The sequence below is a fragment of the Natrix helvetica genome, assembly GCF_964273705.1.
Source record: "Natrix helvetica genome assembly, chromosome: Z".
Taxonomy (NCBI): domain Eukaryota; kingdom Metazoa; phylum Chordata; class Lepidosauria; order Squamata; family Natricidae; genus Natrix; species Natrix helvetica.
The window spans coordinates 83,483,510-83,505,492 of record NC_138554.1 but is presented as its reverse complement, the minus strand read 5'-3'; the positions used below and the strand labels follow the sequence as shown (position 1 = coordinate 83,505,492).

The window sequence follows — 21,983 nt, the reverse complement described above, 5'->3', positions numbered from 1 at the left end:
GGGCCAGATGTAATTTTCCTAATTTTGGAGATTCCAGGATACTGCCGTTTCCTTTTTTAATATGAACTTCCTGTAGGCATGTGATATCCATGTTTTGTTTTTGGAGCCTAGAAATTGTTTGTCTTCTTTTTATAGGTGAATTTAATCCATTTATATTGACTGATATTAATTTCACTTCCTCCTCCATCCTGTTATTAGTTTATTGCCTTCGTTCCTTTACTTGGTTTTGTTTCCTTTTGGTTTCTTGTCCCCACTCCTTCTCTTTCCTGGGCTGCTGTATCGGTCTTCTTTGTCACATATTGGTCTAGTCCTATTTCCTCCTTCAGCTGCTTCTCTTGGCTTTGGGTTTCCAACTCCTCTCTGCTGCCTGATTCACCCTCTTTGTAGTGTTCATAGAATTCCTGGGCTTTCTCTACGGTGTCAATCCTTATTTTCTTACCTTGCCAAGATATTAACATGCCTTCCGGTATCAACCAGTGAAACATTATTTTATATTTTATCAGTTGTTAGAGAGGAATTGGTAATTCCTTCTTTGCTCTCTGATTCTCTTTGATATTTGTTTAAGGGTTATGACTTCTTTTCCTTTATGGACAAACAGTTCATCCCTTGTTCTTTTGTAAATTTTGTCTCTAACATTTTTTTTTTTGCAAATCTTACGTGTATTTCACGGGGAAACTTATATCTTCGTGCATAATTAGAATGCACTCTATAGATTTCATCAATATTGTTCCTCAGTTCACTTTTGTCCATTTGCAGTTGGTCAGCTAGAAGATCACTCATGAGTTTTAGCAGATCCTCATCTTTTGTCTCTACTATGTTCTGAAATCTTAAATAGAAAGAGGATCATTCTAATTCTAAGTGGACTATTGCCTCCCTGAGCTCTCTGTTAACTGTCAGTCTTTCTTGTGTTTCTTCCAATTTCTTTTCAGTTTGTTCTGTCCTAGTTTCTATCATTTTTATCTTCTGCTCATTTTTAGCTATTGTTTCCTGTATTTTCCCCATTCTGTCATCCAACTTCTTTATATATCACCTTTCACTTCCCCTAAATCGCCTTTCACTTCCACTAGATCGCCTTTCATGTCATCATGATTATTAGTTATTGATTCTTGTGTTCTTATCATAAATTCCTGGATTTTGTCTAATGAGATTTGTAGGCTTTGTAGGGTTGGTACAGATCCTGGTTTTTCACTGTTCAACAGGTCTGTTGTTAACTTCTGTCCTGCTGGAGAGGCTACCGCTGGCTGTGTTTTCTTTACAGCTTTGGTAACTGTAGATGTGTTTGCCATCTTTAGCTTTTGGAAAAAATTATTCCACAATACCATAAGTTTCCAATTTTCACACTAGGTCTTCCCCTAAGTACTCCTGTCTCTCCCTCTCTTAAAAAAAAGAAATCTGGTATTTAACAATAGTAAGGTTATATAGGTCACTAATTAAATTCAACCCTTGATATCAATTTTCTATGGACAATTATAGACAATTATATAAAAAGCTATAGACTGAATCACATGAAAGGGGAAGAGGGAGCAACGGAAAGAAATAGATAAATATTTATAATATAAAATTGTTAAATAATCTATTACACTTTTCGCTATATAATATGTTTGCTAAAAGTTCATAAATATATAAATCAATATATGCAGTCAATTAAATTAATTAAAGGTTATTATTAACTGACAATTCCTAATTTAAAGGTAGGTAAATTTTCTAATATGCAGTAGTAAAAGAAGAAGTGGCTATAAATTCTATCTTGTTTTAAATATGCTTAAATCTACATTAAATATATGTGGGATATGGATAAATAAATACAATGTATAGTTTATAAAATATTAAATATAACAGTATTACAATACCCTAAATAATGTAGAGATATCAGAAGTACATAGAGCTGATTATGAATGAGTCCAATCCAAAATCCTACGGTGGGAATACAACAGTTCTTTTTCCTCTATCTCTCTACTGTCTTGCAAATTCTGTTCCCTGTGCTTTCAAAATGACTCCTGTATTCAAAATTGCACAGTCATTGTCTCTTTCTTTCTCTTTCTTTCTTCTGCCTTTTTCTCTTCTATGCGAGAAAGCAGTGACGTGCGGTGAGATTTATGGCTGGTGAGGGAGCAATTTTTTTAGACTTGTGGACTTCAACTCCCAGAATTCCACAGCCAGGCATGCTCAGTTCCGATTTAAAGCAACAGCTTTAAACTTATTTAAATAAGTTTTCTTTCTTCTTTTACCTTCCCCTCCTTCCTCCCTCTCTCCCCCTCCCCCCTCTCAAACATACAAAACACACACACACACACACACACACACACACACACACACACAAGTTGGATTATAGTGTTTAATTCCATGTAGCTGATTTCCAGGGCAAAGGAGGAGTTATTTTTGCCCTGTCCAAAGGCATTTTCTTTGATAAAAGGGACGGAAAGATGGTCTTTGGGTTCCCTCCTTGAATGAGAGAATCCGTTTTAGTCAAAACGTTCAAATGTAATAAAATGATCTTCCTGTCTCGATCTATTTCATTGGAAAAGATGCCTGTCTGAGGAAAGAGCCTTTCACGTCTCTGAAAGCCAGCCCAGGGTGGGATCTCTCCAGGATGGGCGCAAGACCGATCCATGTTCACCAGCAAAGGGCTAAACTCTCTTCCATGGCCTCATTTCCCACCCGAAGCTTCCCCATTTCTTCTCCATTCTTTTGCTTTCTGCAAAAACAGGGATGCGCTTTGGGAAGGTGGGAGCCCAGAGGAGCCCACCGGCGCCCGCACCGCCCGCTCTGGAAACCAAACTGCCGGCCGGGACTTCCCAGCTCAGCTGCTTGCCCGGGCGGGTGGCGCCTGCCAGACGGGATGACAGGAGCTGTGAGGGAGCACCCTGCTCGGCAGAAGGGCTCCAGGGGCTCTGAGCGTCCGAAGAGCTCAGGCGGGCGAAAGAAAGCGCTTTAGTCAGTGAGGTGTCGAATCTCTCCTCTTCTCCCCTGACACCTCACTGACTAAAGCGCTTTCTTTTGCTCGCGGAAGAGCTCAGGCGGGTGAAAGAAAGTGCTTTCGTCAGCGGGGTGTGGGGGAGAGGAGGAGAGAATGCCTGAGCATTCTCTCCTCTCCCCCGACACCCCACTGACTAAAGCACTTTCTTTCCCTCGCAGTGTCAGGCCTGTAATTCTGTTCCTTTTAGGATCTTTGGCCTGCCACATAATTAAAACATACATATTATACTGTTTCATTGGTATAGTAGTTGGGAGGGGGGAATAGAAAGGAGTAGGATTGTGGAATGTATTGTTATGGATTTCTTAGAAGCTCAAGGTCGTCTTTTGTCTCTGCACCTCGACACCTGGCCGGAAGAAGAGGGGTGTACATGCCAGAGTGGAAGATGAAGATTGGACCATGTGATGAATTATGGGGTGTGGGGATAGATGATGAACTTTTAACTTGGGGAATTCACCGGATGTACCTTAGAGTTGAAATTTCACCAGCTTAATGCCAACATGCCTGTCTTATTAAATTGGAGTTTTAAGGACTACTTTGCCTTGGACAATGATTTAATTCTGCATGATATTTGGAACGCTGACATTATTTCAACTCTCCCATAATTTTTTTTCTTTCATCGGGGTACTGAATCCCAGTTCTGACCCAATCCTGGGCAGGACGAAATTTCAGTGAAGATGGAGGAGGGAAAGAATGCAGCAGAGAAAGCTAAGGATGATGGATCGCTTATTTTTGTCGAGACTATCTATGCACCTTCTAAAGAAATAGTTCAACAGGCAGAGGCGAGGGAAAAGGAACCGAAACCAAGATTTTCCTCACAGACGGAGTTAGACCTGCGAGAGGAAGTTTCGGGATTTATTGCTTCTCAGGAATGCCTGCTGGAAGGAGGGGGGCCCCCCAAGGGAACTCTGACAGACGGCTGGAGCATGGGGAGAAGAGCAAATGAATGGAGATCTCAGTCACTCTCACGCAGCCAGTCTTTGATGGGCCTTCCGGACCAATTCCGACGCCTAAATGTGAGTGAACAAAAACCCCTGGGGCCCCCAGAACCACCCAGGTGGAGGCTAGCAAAGCCCACATTATCCTTTCCCAGCAGAGAAACTGCTGCGCAGTGGAGCGGAGACCTTAGTTCTTTCCACACAGCCATCAGCAAATCAGCACCCTCCCCTCCTGGAGTGAAAAAAAGTTGGGAAGTAAAACTTAACCAGCCGAAAGGGGCCTGGAACACTTTCACCTCCCCCCCTCTGCAAAGCGATGGCTCTGGACCCATCAATCAAGCCAATTCAGGTTGGGCTTTCTTCCCGGGTCATGGATGGGCTCAATGCCAGTGGACGCCTGCCCCTTCCCAACCAATGGCGCCACCCCAAATAGCTGCTCAGAGGCAGAGCCAAGGAATGGGACCACCACAGGGCCCAGCCCCCCCACCAATGCCTCAGCAGGCTTTTGCCCAACCGATGGGTGTGGCCCCACAAAGAAGCTTACCACCCCAAGCAGCAAGCCAACAGGTTGCTCCGGTTCAACCACCAGCACCCCCTCCTCCTCCCACACCCCCAAGGTTCCGTGCAACCTATGATGGCAGCCGAGACAATCTAGCTTACTTTATGAATCGAGTGTTGACATACGTTGACCAAGTAGGCCCACAATACCTGACGGATCGAGAACTGATCCAAGAAATAGCAGAGGGGATGAATGAAGGAGAGGCAGCACAATGGATAGCGGAACTCCATGAAGAAGCAGCTCCTGAGTTAGATGACATAACGGGGTTCATCCAACTGATGCGGGCCCGATTTTACGATGTGGCCCAACAGGTAGATGCTGAAGACCAGATCCAGGAATTACGACAGGGGGGTCGGCCGGTCAAAGAATTAGTTTGGGAATTCCGGAGAATAGCTGGAAGACTATGTTACTGGCCAGAGAGACTATTGGTCTATACGTTCAAAAAGGCCTTAGATCCCAAACTGAAACAAGCTTGTGCCGTAAGGGGGACCCCAGATCGTATCCAAGAATGGTACACCACTGCAATCATACTGGACCACGAGATTAATACCTATCCAAAGCCTGGTACCAGAACCCCTGAAAAAAAACCGTTAGCCCACCGAACGCAGAAGCAGCAAACTGAAAAGCTCCCGCCAACCCCTCGTTCCTGGGGCCCCAAAATAAAGTGCTACCGTTGTGGTCAGCTTGGCCACCGGGCATCTACATGCTGGGCTCCAGCCCCAGTTCCACAACCACGCCAACCACCTGCCAGCACAGTCAAGAAAACCCCCAGAAAACCCCCAGAAAAAAGTCGTCTGGCACAACAGCCAGCAGGGGCAGAGAGCGGAGCCACTGAAAGCCCCCTGGACTACTACAACAAGTGGCCAACCCTAGCCGACCATGGGAAGAGATAGCAATGGACTTCATTGTCGAACTTCCAGATAGCAGTGGTAATAAAGTAATCTGGACAGTTATTGATTTGTTTTCCAAGCAAGCACACTTTATCGCTTGTTCAAGCCTACCATCCGCAAAGAAATTAGCGAAAATGTTTGTGAAACACATTTATCGCCTACATGGAGTTCCAAAAAGGATCATTTCAGATCGCGGAGTTCAATTCACCGCCAAGTTCTGGAGAGAATTCCTAAAATCGATCGGGTCCACGCAGGGACTCAGCTCAGCCTTTCATCCCAGCACAAATGGGGCAGCAGAGAGGGCCAATGCGATGGTGGAACAGTACATCCGGTGTTATGTGGACTATCAGCAAGACAATTGGTCGGACTTGCTACCTTTCGCTGAAGTAGCATATAATAATACGGTTCACAGCAGTACCGGATTAACTCCTTTCCAGGTTACCAGTGGCATGGAATTCGTTCCCATGCCTGAACTACCTAAGGAACCTCCCTCATCCATGTCCCTGAATGAATGGCTGGAGGCACTAAAGAAGGGATGGGAGAATACCAAAAAGGCGCTAACAGATGCGGCAGAAGCCTACAAGAAGCAAGCTGATAAACATCGTTCCCTACAACCCCCCTTTCGAGTGGGGGACAAAGTTTTTTTGTCTACTAAATACATAAGATTAAAGATGCCTAGTAATAAATTAGGTCCAAAATTTCTAGGTCCTTTCCCAATAGAAAAGATAATTAACCCAGTTACAGTTCGACTCAGCCTACCCAGACTCTTAGGGAAAATTTACCCGGTATTCCATTGTAGCTTATTGAAGCCGGTAAGGGAGTCTAGCACGAGACCATCCACCCAAACTCCACCTCCTCCCGTAGTGGTAGAAGGGGAAACACATTATGAAGTGAAAAAAATATTAGATTCCAGGCTGTATAGAGGTCGTTTACAATATTTAGTGCATTGGAAGGGATACCCTTTGTCAGAAGCTACGTGGGTGAAAAGTTGGGATCTGAAAGCAGATAAATTAGTGAAGCAATTCCATGAGAAATTCCCTGATAAGCCAAAGGGTCCCCCTGGGGGAGGAAGAGGTGGTTAAATTTTGATAGTTAACATTTATGTTATTCTCTTTTCAGGAAACGTTTTTCTCTTGAGGAGAGGCCGCCTGTCAGGCCTGTAATTCTGTTCCTTTTAGGATCTTTGGCCTGCCACATAATTAAAACATACATATTATACTGTTTCATTGGTATAGTAGTTGGGAGGGGGGAATAGAAAGGAGTAGGATTGTGGAATGTATTGTTATGGATTTCTTAGAAGCTCAAGGTCGTCTTTTGTCTCTGCACCTCGACACCTGGCCGGAAGAAGAGGGGTGTACATGCCAGAGTGGAAGATGAAGATTGGACCATGTGATGAATTATGGGGTGTGGGGATAGATGATGAACTTTTAACTTGGGGAATTCACCGGATGTACCTTAGAGTTGAAATTTCACCAGCTTAATGCCAACATGCCTGTCTTATTAAATTGGAGTTTTAAGGACTACTTTGCCTTGGACAATGATTTAATTCTGCATGATATTTGGAACGCTGACACGCAGCAGAGCTCAGAGCTTTAGAGGCTTTTTTAAACAGGCAGTCATTCACGGTGAGGCAGCAGCTAACTAACCTCACTTCAGCACTCACCTTTTCCCGTTTACATTTTTTTTCCTTTTCATGATTGACAGTGGTGAGGCTCTGCCTCCCCTGCCTCCCCTGACCGCACGTCACTGGCGAAAAGGAACTGTTCTTTCTTTCTTTCACACTTTGTTCGCCACCCTCACAAAACTCTCAGTTTGTATCACCGTAGATCCAGGCTCCAAAGTCAGTAGAAATACATATCAGCAACTACAGTCCATTTCATTCTCTACAAATTCTGCATCGTCTTACTGCTCACAGTTCAGTTCAGGCATCATTTATTTTCTCTTTATTGCACTGTTGTAAATTCCACCAGCTTAGAGAAGTGCCTCGGAGTATCAAATTTTTTAACAATGTCCACCGATAGATTCAGCTGCTACTCACTTTTTACTCCTTCCATCAATAATCAGGCTGTCACATCTCTGGACCAGGCCGTGACCACGCCATGGCAGCTGGTCTCTTCTGTATCGGATTTCAGGGATTTCACCCTATGGAACAAGGGATCGCCTTTTCCTCTGTCACCGCTCAGGTTTCCCCTCTTTAAAGTTGTCCTCACCAAGGCTCAGCTTCATTGTTAACAGCCTCCAGACATGAAAAATCAGGCAGGGGGAACAGAGAGTCTTCCCCTGTAACTGCTCCAATGCGACGTCACCTCCGGAAGTCCAAATTTTTTAAATTCAATCTCAAGGCAAGCAGACCGAAATTAACCCATTCCTTTGGATTCTCTAAGCAGCGCACTGGAGAATGTGGTTTTGAAACAAGTACCAAGAAGAGTGAGAGAGATGAGAAGAGAATACCAATTTTTGACTAAAACTTTACTTTAAAAAGGTGTTAATTATAAATGGCTGATACCAGAAGGTCTCATGTTTGTATTGCAAGGACAAAGATGCAGAATAGATTCAACTGAGATATTCTATGCAGAACATCTGAAAGGGAAAGAGGAGGAGACAGGAAAAGAAGAATCACTAATCGTATTCCAAGAGGAATACATAGTTTTGACTGAGAAACAAGAATGTACGGTAGGTGGCATTGACCCCAGAGAACAAAGAGAACCGAGATCTACTAGACCAGTAAATCCTTCTTATAAAGTATAAATATTGAAGAGGAAAAAAATGATTACAATTAATATAAATGAACTTAATTCAGCTATTAAAAGAAGGAAAACATTTCATAAATTAGATAAATTAAAATTGACATAATCTGCCTACAGGAAGAACATATTAAAAAGCAAAATGAACAAATACTGGTGCAGCCAAAATTAGGGAAAATATTTACTGTGTTGCCAAGATGTAAGAAAAGAGAAGTGGTTTTGTATATTAAAGATACAATCCCAGCGGAACACATCTACACAGATGATGATAGAAGAATTTTGATGGTGGAAATTATGGACAATAAGCAGAAAATACGTTTAATAGCAATTTATGCTCCTAATGACAACCAATATGAATTTTATAGAAAATTACACATGAAAATAATTGAATTTGACTGTTAATATTTGTATGATGGGAGATTTTAATGGAATTGTAGATCAGAATATGGACTATAAAACACAAAAAACAACAAAACCAAATAGAAAGACTCTTCCAAAATCCTTTTTTAAAATGACTGATGAAATAGATTTTAAAGATGTATGGAGAGAAAGAAATCCCACAAATTGAGCATTGGTTCTTACCTGACACGCTCATTCTCTGTTGAAGTGGAGAGAGCAGCCAGAATGGCTTTGCTCTATCCAGTAATCAATTGGATTGAGTCTACACTTTTGATATCATTGAGCCCAGTTTAGACAAAAATATTTAAAGGGAAAAAATTGGAAAAATTCATCAATTAATGCTAGAAAGTTCAAATTTAGAGGAGAGATCAATTCTCACAGCTAGTCCAGGTTGGATTGAATCTAAACTGGGAGGAGTCACCAAGGGCTCGATGACACCATAAGTGTAGACTCAATCCAATTGGTTACTGGATAGAGCAAACCCATTTTGGCTGCTGTCTCCACGATCACAAGAAAAAGACAATATACCTTCTACTCAAATAGACATTCATCATAGTCCAGAATAGATATGATATGGATTTCAACAGAATTGATTTGTCACATACAGGAAATTGACATAGAAACAAGCACTTAGGCCAATGAACAATTAAATGGAAAGGACAAAGGAGAGGATCTAGATGGACGCTAAACAATACTATATTAAAAGAAAAGGACTTTGTACAGAAAATGGAGAAAGAATTGGCATTCTTCTTTAAAGAAAACAGAAAAGAAGACACATCAATGCAGAATCTTTGGGATACAATTAAGGCCAATGCTAGAGGCTTGATAATAGACTATAGAATAGAATAGCAAGAATGTTCAAGAATAAATCGGAAAAGTGTTGGAAATATCATCAGATACCGGGTTCATATACCATATGTGGTAGACGTGCATAGAAGCAAAACGATATTGGACTAAAATCCACACCTGGTTGGAAAAAATGATACAAAAACATATAGATTTTAAACCAGAGATCTTTTTATTGGGAACCATACCGGAAACATACAATAAAGCAGCGAAGGCGAACCTTTTTTGGCTCACATGCCATAAGTGGGGGGGACGCAGGGAGGTCGTGTGCAGGCGTGCCGCACCCATAATGCAATGCATGATCCCCCAGTGCACATGCACACACTATGTGGGGTAGGGAGACTCTTTTCGCCCTCCCCAGGCTCCTATAAAGCCTCTGGAGCCTGGGGAAGGCGAAAAATGGCTTTAAAAAAGGGTGAACTCAGTTGGCCAGCGCACACATGCGCACTGGCCAGCTGACAGGGCAGCGCCTCGCGTGCCCTGACAAATGGCCCCGCGTGCCACCTGTGGCACACATGCCATAGGTTCGCTATCACTGCAATAGAGCATTGAAATATTTGATTGTAAATGTGTTAACGGCAGCTAGAATTGTATTTGCTAAAAATTGGAAAAATGAGGAAATACCAATGCCGGAAGAAGTTATTCATAAAATAATGGAATGTGCTGAAATGAGTAAATTGACATTTGAAATTAAAGAACAGGAGGATAAACAATTTTATAAAATATGGGATTTATTTTATCAGTGGTTAGATTAAAAAAACATGGAAATGAAAGATGTTATAGAATGTTATAAATACGAGAATAATAGAATGATACAAAATATAACATAAAGATATATTATTATTGGATAGATTTAAGATGATGTAATGAATTGTTATAATATAAATGAATCCAATATCTAGAATATCTAGCTTAAAATGAAGCAATAATAGTGATAGTTAAATAAATGTGGTACAATGATAATAAGGTATAAAAATATATTTGACTTGATAATATGTGATTTCATATAAATTGTAAGTGATGACTATGGAAAGGTTGCACAAAAACCTTATAACCAATTGACACAGTATGCAATTGAAGATGGCTTTATGTTTTATGTTTTGTTTGTCTGTTTGTCTAAAAATAAAAACTTTTCAAAAAATTCAGATGCTTGGCAACTGACTCATATTTATGATGGTTGCAGTATCCCAGGGTCATGTGCAATCTTCTTACCTGCAAAGTCAATAGGGGAGCCAGATTCACTTAACAACCATATTACTAACTTAATAACTGCAGTGATTTACTTAACAAAGATGGCAAGAAAAGTCATAAAATGGGACAAAATTCACAGCGTATGTTTCACTTAGCAACAGAAATTTTGGTTTCAATTGTGGTCCTAAGTCAAGAACTATCTGTAATTGCCACATAATATGAATTACTATGTTTAGTTTTTACTGCAGAGAGATAAGAAACTGTCCAAATTGTCTTTGTTAGCTCCAATAGGCCATTGAAGAGCATCTGCAGTTTGATGTAGTCCTGTGCAAATTGTCATTTAATAAAATACCACTTTGAAAGATTTTATGAGCTATGGTATAAATTTATTTATTTTATTTATTCAATTTCTATAGTCAACCAACTCAATGAAATTGAATAGCAACATTATGTTGAAAGAACAGAATGGGTTGAGAAAACATTATTTAATAGCTTAGCCCAAAAAAACTCAGCTACTGTCTGGATAAGAAAACAATTTTGGAGGCTCATGGATAGCTAAAACGAGATGGGATACTAATATAAAATGCAAGACAGAGCTTCTCCCTTAATTTCTCTTCCCTGGTGCCCTGAAGCCTTTTTCTTATCATAGGAGCAGGGAAGTTCACCCCCTAAGAAATTGCCTGGTTGCAGCTCTCAGGAGTCTTCTCTAATTGTACCTCATGAAGAGGCAATTAGGAGTTGGAGTTCAGCAATCACTTCAGACTTGCCAGCTTGCTCCTTTTTGTTTGTTTGGTGACTTGTGGCATCCAGACCGTAGCAGCTACTTGGATTGTAAGTGTAATTGCCTTTGAGGATTAGAGCAACTGGTTGGAAAAGCAAAGGTGGGAGAATCAGAAAACATGTTTCCCTGAGCTAGACACAATTGAGTTAATTTTAGTGTGTAGGCAGATGTGCCAAAATGGAATATTGTATCAACTTCGTAGAAAGTTTTCCACAAGGTCAACAGCCTCCTAAAAAATAAAACAAGCAAATCCTTTGACTGCTAGTTAAGCTGATTAGTCCAATAACCAAAACAGAAATTATATAAAGGCACTGGCCCCTTCAGTTTGATGGAGGGTCAAGTCTCAATGTAAGCAGCTGGTGTCCTGTCATCACCTACTTTTCCCAAGACTCATCCTCCAGGTTACACACTATTCACATAGAGAGCTTGTTTCATTTTTTTAAAGAAAACATTAGTTTTATACTAGATTCTATCTGCATTTTTTTTAGCAGCAGTCAGCCCCAAGATGAAAACTCAGTTGTGAATGTACATCCTAAAGAAATTGTAAGTAGACCAACTTGATACCATGGCAAGGAATGTTGTATGTGTGGATTAAATCATTTAGCTAGTCTAAAAAGCTAATGTTATGTTCCATAATCCATTTCATTTTATTATTTATTATATTTTACATCAATACATCACACTCTTGACATCTTTTGATGATAGTAGTTGCCAATGCTTACCAATGCTTAGCTGTAGAGTGACTTTGTCATTGTCTTGCAGCTCCCTACTAAATGTCACTTTTATCTGAAATTCTTGTCCACGTCTCACAATTAAGCTACTATGGGAAAATTCATTGGTATGATGAAGACACGTGTTGTCGTCCCTGAGAAAATCAACACCAACAGCTCTCAGAGGATCTCCTGTAAATAACAAAGAATGGTTAACTTTTAAAAACTGATTTTATTGACTTTTCTCTCTTTTGCAGCAACACATAGCACAAACATGCCCTGACAGATATATTTTCTGCTATTTGCTTCCATTTATACCAGTCCTTAAATGAGATAGGCAATAATAGTCCTTAGCTAAACTATAATATATTAGCAATATAAGTAATATTTTCCTATTTATTCCATAATTTGATTCACATTTGATTCACATTAACTGAATGAGAATATGATTGTTCCCTATATGTTTAATATTTTTGTCATACTGCAATTACACATTCAGGCACGAACAAGACCCCCATATGCAAAGTTTAAGCCAAAGACTTTATTATGTTCCACCTGTGATAGAGGAATCTTCTTAGTCTGGAAATTCTTCCTTGGGAACAATTAGGTAAGGCTCCAAAGAATTGAGGGAGGGTGCTTTTATGGTTGCGCAGCAGAGGTGGGTTTCATAAAATTTTACTGCCTATTTTGTGGGCTCTCAGTTCTGGCTCTCCTTTCCCCGAGCATGTCCTGTTGCTGCTGGCACCACTTTTGGTGAATCCGGCTTGGCGGCGATAGCAAAAAGCAGCTGCCAGCGATGCTCTCAACGATGGCAAGAGCCCCACCATCAAGCCAGATTCACCAAAAGCAGCGCCAGAAGTAATGGGACATGCTTGGGAAGGGAGAGTTGGAACTGACTGCCCGGGATTGTGCTTCAGCCGCCCCCACTGCTTCTGCAGCCACCAGACACTCTTTCCTTGCTGCCACTTTGTTTTGGGCCGAGAAGTGACGCCTCTGAGGGCTGTCCCTGGATGACACGTGAGGCCACCCTCTTGGAGGAAGGAGGCAAGGATGCTGACAGGCGCTCACCCCCTCGCCGCAGCCACCCAGCTAAACAGGGCAGGAGGGACTTTAAGGGCAGCAGTGGCGAGCGTTAAGGGAAGCGAGTGCTGGCCAGCATCCCTGCCTCCTTTCTCCTTAAGCGTGGCAGGGGATAAATCGGGGAGAGAGGGAGGAGAAGGCCATCCCTAGCAGAAGCTTGGCTTCCCTTCCCTCTCTTCCCCTGATTTCTCCCCACGGCAAGTAAGGAGGCTCTCAAAGAGAATGAAGCACGAGTACTTCATCCAATAGCCAAGGCCTCAGCTCCTCTTCCTTCATCGGTTGTTTCTTTCTTTTGCTGGTATGGGGGTATGGCCAGGCCACCATCCCTACCGGTCCTATCTGGTGCACTAAATTTTCACTACCTCTCTTGGCGTACCGTACGGTACCAGGAGGAACCCCCCCCTCTTGTTGTACAGTGACTCTACTGTAGACTAGATCTGTGCTTTATCCTCCTCTCTGCCAATCTAGGTACTTCTCACAATATTACTTATATTACTAATTAATATAATATCCCCAACAGCAAATTGTAGAAGGCTTTGGGAAATATAGCCAAAGTTTGGGTGACCCTTAGTTCTGTGTCCCTTTCCAGGGATTTGGGGTTGGCATTTTTCCTTCCCAGTTGCTTTGTTTTTACAAAATGCAGCACTTTCCCATCACTCCCTTTAAGAAATATGCCCAATGTGGCCTCTAGCTGCATGAAGAATATATGAAAGAATCTGAAATCTGACAATATGATGGGACATGTGTTGTGGATGAAAGGTCCCATTCTCAGTTGGTTAAATAAAGGGAGCTCTATTCGATTTTTGAGGGAATCCCTCCTCTCTGAAAATCAGGGTTTATAGCAGAGATTTTTCTGGATCTAACCTCATCATTAGAAACCCATTTTTGTATACCTGGCTCCTCGCTATGCATCAGCAGCCCTGCTCGAGCTCCTCGAGGTGATCGCCGAGATGGCAGTTGAGACCCCCAGGCTGTCATGGGGGACTTTAACTTGCCATCGGTAGGGGAGACATCCGAGGTAGCTCGGGAGTTCATGGCTTCCATGACAGCCATGGACCTGACCCAGGTAATTCAGGGCCCCACACACGAGGGAGGTCACACACTGGATCTTATCTTTGTCTCTGGCTGGTGGAGGAGTGATCTGGGAGTAGGGGATTTAGTTATTACACCCCTGTCATGGTCAGACCACTCACTTCTCCGGCTCGACTTCCCAGCCACTACTCCCCATCGCGGGGAGGCAGAACCGGAATGTCCAAGATGGTTCCGCCCCAGATGCCTGATGGAACCTGATAGGTTCCAGACGGAGCTTGGGCCATTTCCTGTAGCCCTGGCCCGCACCCAGATGGAGGAACCCAATGGCTGCATGGAACAGTGCGGCCACCGGGGCCTTGGACCGGGTTGCGCCTTTGCGGCCTCTCTTGCGGCAGCGATCCACCCAGGCTCCTTGGTTTACCGAGGAGCTGAGGGTGATGAAGTGCCACAAGAGATGCCTAGAGAGCAGATGGAGATCGTCACGCTCTGAATCTGACCGATCACAGGTGAGAGCCCATTTACGGACTTACCTTGTGGCGTTAAGAGTGGCCAAGCGTCAGTATTGTGCCACCCTTATTGCGTCCGCAGATAACCGCCCTGCCGCCCTGTTTGGGGTAACCCGCTCCCTCCTTCAACAGAGGCCGCGGGAAGCCCCTTTGCAGGGTAGAGCAGAGGAATTTGGGGAGTATCTGCAGGACAAAATCGCTCAGATTCGAAGCGAGTTGGTCTCTACTAGTGGTCTAGAGGGGACGTCGGAGGTGAGTCTTGAGGCTCCACTCTGGGAGGAGTTTGACTCTGTTACTTCCAATGATATGGACAGGCTGCGTAGGCGACTGCGAGCCACCACATGTTTACTGGACCCGTGTCCCTCCTGGCTTGTACTGGCATCCTGGGAGGTCACACGAGGCTGGCTCCAGGAGTTAGTCAACGCTTCTTTGAGTGAGGGGTTTTTGCTGGCCGTCCTGAAAGAGGCGGTGGTGAGGCCCCTACTCAAGAAGCCTTCCCTGGACCCAGCTGTGTTAGCCAACTACCGTCCCGTCTCCAACCTTTGCTTTCTGGCGAAGGTTGTAGAGAGTGTGGTGGCACAACAGTTTCCACGCCACCTGGAGGAAACTGATTATCTGGACCCATGCCAGTCCGGTTTCCGGCCCGGCCACAGCACGGAGACGACATTGGTCGCGTTGGTGGATGATCTCTGGAGGGCCAGAGATGGGGGTTGCTCCTCCATCCTGGTCCTACTAGACCTCTCGGCGGCTTTTGATACCATCGACCATGGTATCCTATTGCATCGACTGGAGGGGCTGGGGGTGAGGGGCACCGTTCTGCGGTGGTTCTCCTCCTACCTCTCTGGCCGAGTGCAATTTGTATTGGCAGGGGGGCAGAGGTCGACCTCGAGGCCGCTCACTTGTGGGGTGCCGCAGGGGTCGGTCCTCTCGCCTCTCCTGTTCAATGCATATATGAAGCCGCTGGGCGAGATCATTCGTGGGTTCGGGGTAGATTACCATCTGTACGCGGATGATACCTAGCTGTACATCTCTACCCCGAACCACCCCAATAATGTCATCAAAGTGATGTCCCGGTGTCTGGAAGCCGTACGGATCTGGATGGGAAGTAACAGACTCAAGCTCAACCCGTCCAAGACGGAGTGGCTGTGGCTACCGGCACCCCGGTTCAACCAGCTGATTCCATCACTGGCCATTGGGGGTGAACATCTGGCCCCCGTGGATCGGGTACGCAATTTGGGCGTCATCCTAGATGCCCGGCTGTCAATGGTCGACCATGTGGTTCGCCTGGTGCACCAATTGTGTCCCCTATTGGACCAGAACGCCCTTCGTACAGTCACCCATGCGCTTGTGACGTCCCAGCTAGACTACTGTAACGCTCTCTACATGGGGCTCCCCTTGAGATGCACCCGAAGACTGCAGTTGGTTCAGAATGCGGCCGCGCAGGCAGTTTCGGGAGTCGCTAGATACTCCTACGTAACACCTCTCCTGCGTGGGCTGCACTGGCTACCTGTAGCTTTTCGGGTGCATTTCAAGGTGCTGATTATCATCTTCAAAGCGCTCCATGGCACAGGGCCTAGCTATTTGCGGGATCGTATCCTGCCCCACACATCCCTTCGGCCGATTCGCTCACATAGAGAGGGACTCCTCCGGGTGCCGTCCACTAGGCTGTGCCAGCGGGCGACGCCCAGGGGAAGGGCCTTCTCTGTGATGGGCCCGACCCTCTGGAATGACCTTCCCCCTGATATTAGAACAACCACGGACCTCCGCTCCTTCCATAAGAAGCTCAAAACCCACCTGTTTAATCTAGCCGTCTTGGCCTAATTCCAGCTCTCCCACCTCAGTCTGTATTTTTATATTTTGCTCTTAGGCTAAGTTTTTTAATTTTTATAAATTTGTACAGGGGTTTAAAGTTTAATTCGATTTTAACTATATTTATGATTATTTGTAAGGTTTTTAATTTGGTACCTGTACACCGCCCCGAGTCCCTTCAGGGAGAGGGGGCGGTCTAGAAATCAAATAAAAATAAATAAAATAAATAAAATTTTGCCTCATGATAATAATCTGACAATGGCAACTTCTTGAGGAACCCGCTCGCCCCACTAGGATTTGCCTGCACCATTCATTCTCACAGAGGAGGCATACTGCAATTCCCATCAGTCTGATTATTCTGGTTTGTGGAATCCATGAGGACAGCCTTCTCTGCTTTTGTTCTTGTCCTCTGGAGCAACTTCAATGTGAGATTGGCCCCAATCCTCCTACGTTTTTATAAGAGCCTAAAGACATGGTTCTGCCAGTTGGCTTGAGGTCCCAGTGAGGAAATAGCACAATGGAGATGGTTGATTGAGTAAAAACAGATCCCACCTCTCCCAACTCTGCCCTTGCCCTCCCCATGTGTCCTTGGTTTGAACTTTAAAACATAAAAAGTTTTAACTTTTTATGATTTAACTGTATATGTAACTGAGGTCGCCAAGAATTACCCAATGGTAAGAGGGGTATCCAATAAATTTTATAAATAAATAAACTTTTGACTGAGATAAGCTTAGTTCTTCAAACTGAATTATCACTATTTTTCCCAAATTGGCAACCTCTGCTTACATTAAACCAATATAGCCAAATTGGACCAAAAAGCAAAATGACATTAGAAATAAAAATCAAGAAAAATATTTTTCCTAGTCAACTATAAATCTTTTTTGTAACTCTAAAGAAATAAGTGGAAGCCTATCTCATTAATAAGTAGCATTCTTTTATTCTTCTTCTATAGCACTTAAAACTATCTGCTAGATTTTTGGCCCCACAGTCATTTTACATGGCATTTTTTTCCTGATGGAGCTTTCTTTTGAATATTTGTGCCAAATAATTTTTTCTAGCATATAAGACTACATGAATCTCCAACTTCCTATTACAGAAATGTTATGCAAATTAGACAACCATCTATGAGCAAACTAGTCAAGCAGAGGATGATACGGCTGGTAAGACCACGTGTTTAGAGATCATTTCTCTAAGTGAATTTCTAAGTGTATGTGGGGGTCATCCTCAGCTCTCTTTGTGTATAGTCTTTAGCATATCCAAGTTAGCATCACCAGCTGCCTTTAAACATGCTGCATTGTGACTCCTTTGCACCTCTAAACACACTGCCTTCCACATTTAGCCAAAGTTGAGCTAAAAGGCATCCTGTTCTTTGCAGGCAGGAAGAGTAGGCAATGTTTATTTCCCACAAGAAGTAAAAAATACCAAATTTCTGGTCTTCTCTGCTTACAAAGAAAACTAATAACTTAATTTGATAACATCTTTGCCCTACGGCTATAATTCCTTCAAGTTTTATAAATGCTTCTGCATGTCAGCATGGTGATTGCTGCTACTTTTCTCTCTCTCAAGTGTAGTAGGGAATTATCAGCTACCTCTAAAAGTGTTACTTCAGCCCTAAAATATATTAGTTGCCATGGCATCATTTAGGGTTAGTCCTACCTTAGGTTCTGCAGATTTGATAACAGCTCCTTCCTTGGTATGAAAAAAAGAAGCTGTGGCTTTAAAGCACATATTTATTGTATTGTATAATGACAGTGAGTGGCTATGTTGCCTTTCAGAATGGGAAGGGGCAATGTTCTTCAAAGCTCACTGAACCACAGTTCCCAGAAACCCAAGAACATGCTTTTAAATTTGAGCTCAAGTTAAGTTTCTTTCTCAAGGAAAAGAAAGGGAGTGACTAATGTGTTGTTCTGCACTGAATAAACAAAGGCAGGAATCAGAAATATGGGTTATTAAAATGATAATGATAATCTCATGACAATATATAATAGAAATTTCTTCTAATTAGTCACACATTCCTTGCACTTCAAACCCTATATATATATTGTCAGAGCTAATGCATCTTATGTCAATTGTAACAGTTCACTTGCTTCTTAAAGGGCAAGTTGGAGTAAGTTCTATTAATCACAATGGGCCTTATCAGGGTAGAAGTAGAGCCCCAAGGTAAACCTCTCAGATGAGGACCTTCATGATAGGAATGCCCTTATGCCAAATCTCCTGCGGTTGTGGCAATTGAGGGTAGGCAGGAGAAAGGAAGAGAAGAGTACACCTGACCATTCCCCGCCCCCAACCACCTTAGCAGGCTTGAGCCAATGAGGATCTCCCTTTACATTATTCTTACTAATCCCTCCCATTCTTCTTAGCTACTAAACTCTGTCATTTACTTAGCAATAGCCCATTCAAGAGTGGCAGCAGACATCAAACCAACAACAAATTTGGTGACAATTCCAAACAGTTATATTAAAACAAAAAGATTGTCAGTCTAAATTGTCATGCCCCCCATTGCTGATCTCTACTCTGCTATAATAATATAGTCTAGCAAAGGGTATTAAAGTAGAATAAAATATGGATTAAAATATAAGAATGAAGATGTGGCATAAAAGAGAGTTAGAAGCTTGCTTAAAGGGACAGGGAAATGTTATCAGCCTTCAACCACAACATGTTCCAGCAAACTTCCCTGTGTCAAAAGTCCAAAACCACAAGGTTCAATTAAAATTCGTTAATGACACGTAGTCCATTCCTGTAACAAAAGGAGAAGTAAGACCCCCATCTCCTTATAAGGCTTTTTCCTCAAGGTAACCAATAAGAAATGAGTCAAGTGTTTCCATGTTATGCTGTCTTTGAGAATGTATAAGAATTCGTGCTTCGATAATAAAGGTTGTTCAGAATTTGCAATGTTAGTCATGTGCTAACTTTCTGAATCTGGCTGCCAAATAAACTCCTCCTGCATCCTGAAAGTCTAAAGACTGTCATTTTCTGCAACAATTCTGGCGATCGTGGCAGGAGTGATATTTCACTGAGGATAGAACGGACCGACCAGTGCCCCATCGAGGCCATCTCACCCGTCTTCAGGCGCCACAGAGATCTTTCTCTGGAAGGGGGCCGACGACCTCTCTTGGGCATCCAGAGGACACCACCGATCCAAGAATCTGACCAGGATCAGGACAATTAATAAAAATTACGCCAGCTGAGAAAGAAGATGCCTGCAGGCAAGTATCAAAAGAATTGTAGACCCACTCGGTTAGGAATGGAAGAGGGGGCCAGATCACCCCCCTGAGCCCGGGATAGCATCTCTTCCAAACAGAACCGGTGTATCCTAATGAAGCTCTAGGTTTGTGTGGGTGTTTAAGTCACCGCAGTTCCTGAAGGCGACCGTGATACTCCGGCATTCCAGGTCGGTGACATTGTGTTAGAAATAGAACATGGGAAGGTGGGGAGCGTTCCTTGAAAGCTTCTCCAATGCATGTTAAAAAAAAACTCTGAGAAAGTTTTAGTAAAGTCTCTGGCAGAGAAATTATCCTCAACCCCATTGTACAAGCCTCAAGGAGGAAAGAAAAAAGAAAAAGAGAGTCTCAATGAAACATTTAGTTCCTGTCTGTTTTAACTTGCACGGTTGTCCTTGATGATGGGTTTAAGTGTTTTTTTGTTTTGTTAAAAAAGAAAGAACAAATGGTCCCATTAGGTGGGGCCAGGAGGAAGAAAACCAAAAAGGTTATCGAAGGGACAGATCAAATGGACCACAAACCTGGTCCAAGGGAGCAGTTGAGATAAAAACTCAAATTGCCCCTAAGGGAACTTTATTGCCAGAAGCTGAGGGGAAGCTATGTAAGGTGTGAATATGCGCCATTCTCAATGGCTGATTTATATAATTGGAAAAATCAAATTCCTGCTTATAGAGAAAATCCAGATGAGATGCATGTCCTTGTTGCATCCATTTTTCTGAACTCACCACTCTACTTGGGCTGACATACAAAGTCTGGTGGAAATTTTATTAACCCCAGAGAAAAGAAGGCTGGTGAAGGGAACCATGAATAAGTCTTTTCAGAAGCATCATGCAAAAGATCCAGACTGGACATGTTTACTGAAGGAGCCAGATTGGGAACCTAGTACATTCAGCTGCAAAACTATTGGACCTTAGTTTTTTTAAGATTCAAATAAAAGTTAAGAACTTAGGGAAGGTCTATTAAATTCAACAGAAACAGGGTGAAAACCTAGGGGAATTCCTAGAATGCATTTATCAAACCTTTAGGCAATATACCACATTAAATCCTGAGATTGAAGAAAATAAGAGAATGGTCAATATGATCTTCATTGGTCACTCTCCAGATGACATTAGGGGAAAAGTGGGGGGGGGCAGGAAAGGCATCTCTGAACTTGTGGATTGAGCATACAAAATGTATCTTAAGTGGGCTCAAAATCTCAGGGAAGAAGGAACTTCAAAGAGCAAGAGGAAATGTAATTTTTATCGCCGAGGCCCTTAGACAGGAAAAGCGGGAAGCCAGGGGAACTGCCGGAAGAATTGTCAAGGAAGGGCCAGTAATTAGAATCCCATGCTCCTCCTTATTATACAAAGCAGCTACAGAATACTAGCAGTAGGACAAAGTGACAGAGAGAATAGCAAAAAAGTGGAAAGTCCTTTTTGCAGACCCCCCTCTCCTGCAGCCCAACGGAGTTCATTGCTTCCCGAACCAGAAGTCAGTTCCTAGCTCCCCTTCGCCAAGTGGATCAAAAGAGTTATAGATGGACAGGGACAGGCAGCAATTTAGCCTCTATTTCAATACGTCCCATTCACCACTACAAATTGGAAACAACAGGGTTATTATCAAAACCCATAATCCAACCTGGCAGGATTGGAACAGTTAATTATTACTCTCCTTAATGGAGAAGAGAGAGAAAGATTAAGTAGTGCCATTGGAAAAATCCTAAAGCCCGTGGACGGAGGAAGCCTTCAGGCTGCAAAACCTCCAGTGACAAGTCCAAACTTTCTCTTGTAAACCAAAAACCAGACGAAAGTCCCGAAGCCTTCTTCCAAAGGCTGGTTGAAGCATATAAAACCTACATCCCAATCAACCCCCTGGATCCTGAAAATGCCCATATGCTAGCGATGGCTTTCATATCCCAGAGTGCCCTGGACATTAAACAAAAGCTCCAGAGGCAAGAAGGTGCCTTAGGGATGAATATAAGACAATTAATGGAAATCACTCGCAAAATCTTTGTGAACAGAGAAAAAGTAGAAGAGAAAAAGAAAGATGATAGAACATAAAGCTGAATTGCTGGCAGTTGCATTGTCAAATAAATCCCAAATCCAGAGCAGAGGTCGATGTAATTGGTACAAAGAAGAAGGCCACTGGATGTTAGAGTACCCCAAAAGGCTAGAAGCTGATAAGAGGACAGGGAAGGGGACCAGGGTTTAGTCAACCCCCCACTGAACCCTTAGTTTGAATAAAGATAGGGAGTAATAATGTAACCTTTTTGGTAGACACAGGGGCGTCTAGATCAATAATTACAAAAACCTTGGCTCCCTTTT

At 43.0% G+C, this 21,983-nt stretch overlaps 1 protein-coding gene across 1 annotated transcript in view; it reads right to left on the bottom strand.

Annotated features, from left to right (window-relative positions):
- Positions 1-21,983, bottom strand: part of TGM4 (transglutaminase 4) — a 93,572-nt gene that overhangs the window by 51,251 nt on the left and 20,338 nt on the right. Inside the window, exon 2 of the mRNA XM_081933363.1 lies at positions 12,045-12,224. Coding sequence (XP_081789489.1) covers positions 12,045-12,224 — 180 coding nt within the window. The remainder of the gene's footprint in view (positions 1-12,044; positions 12,225-21,983) is intronic.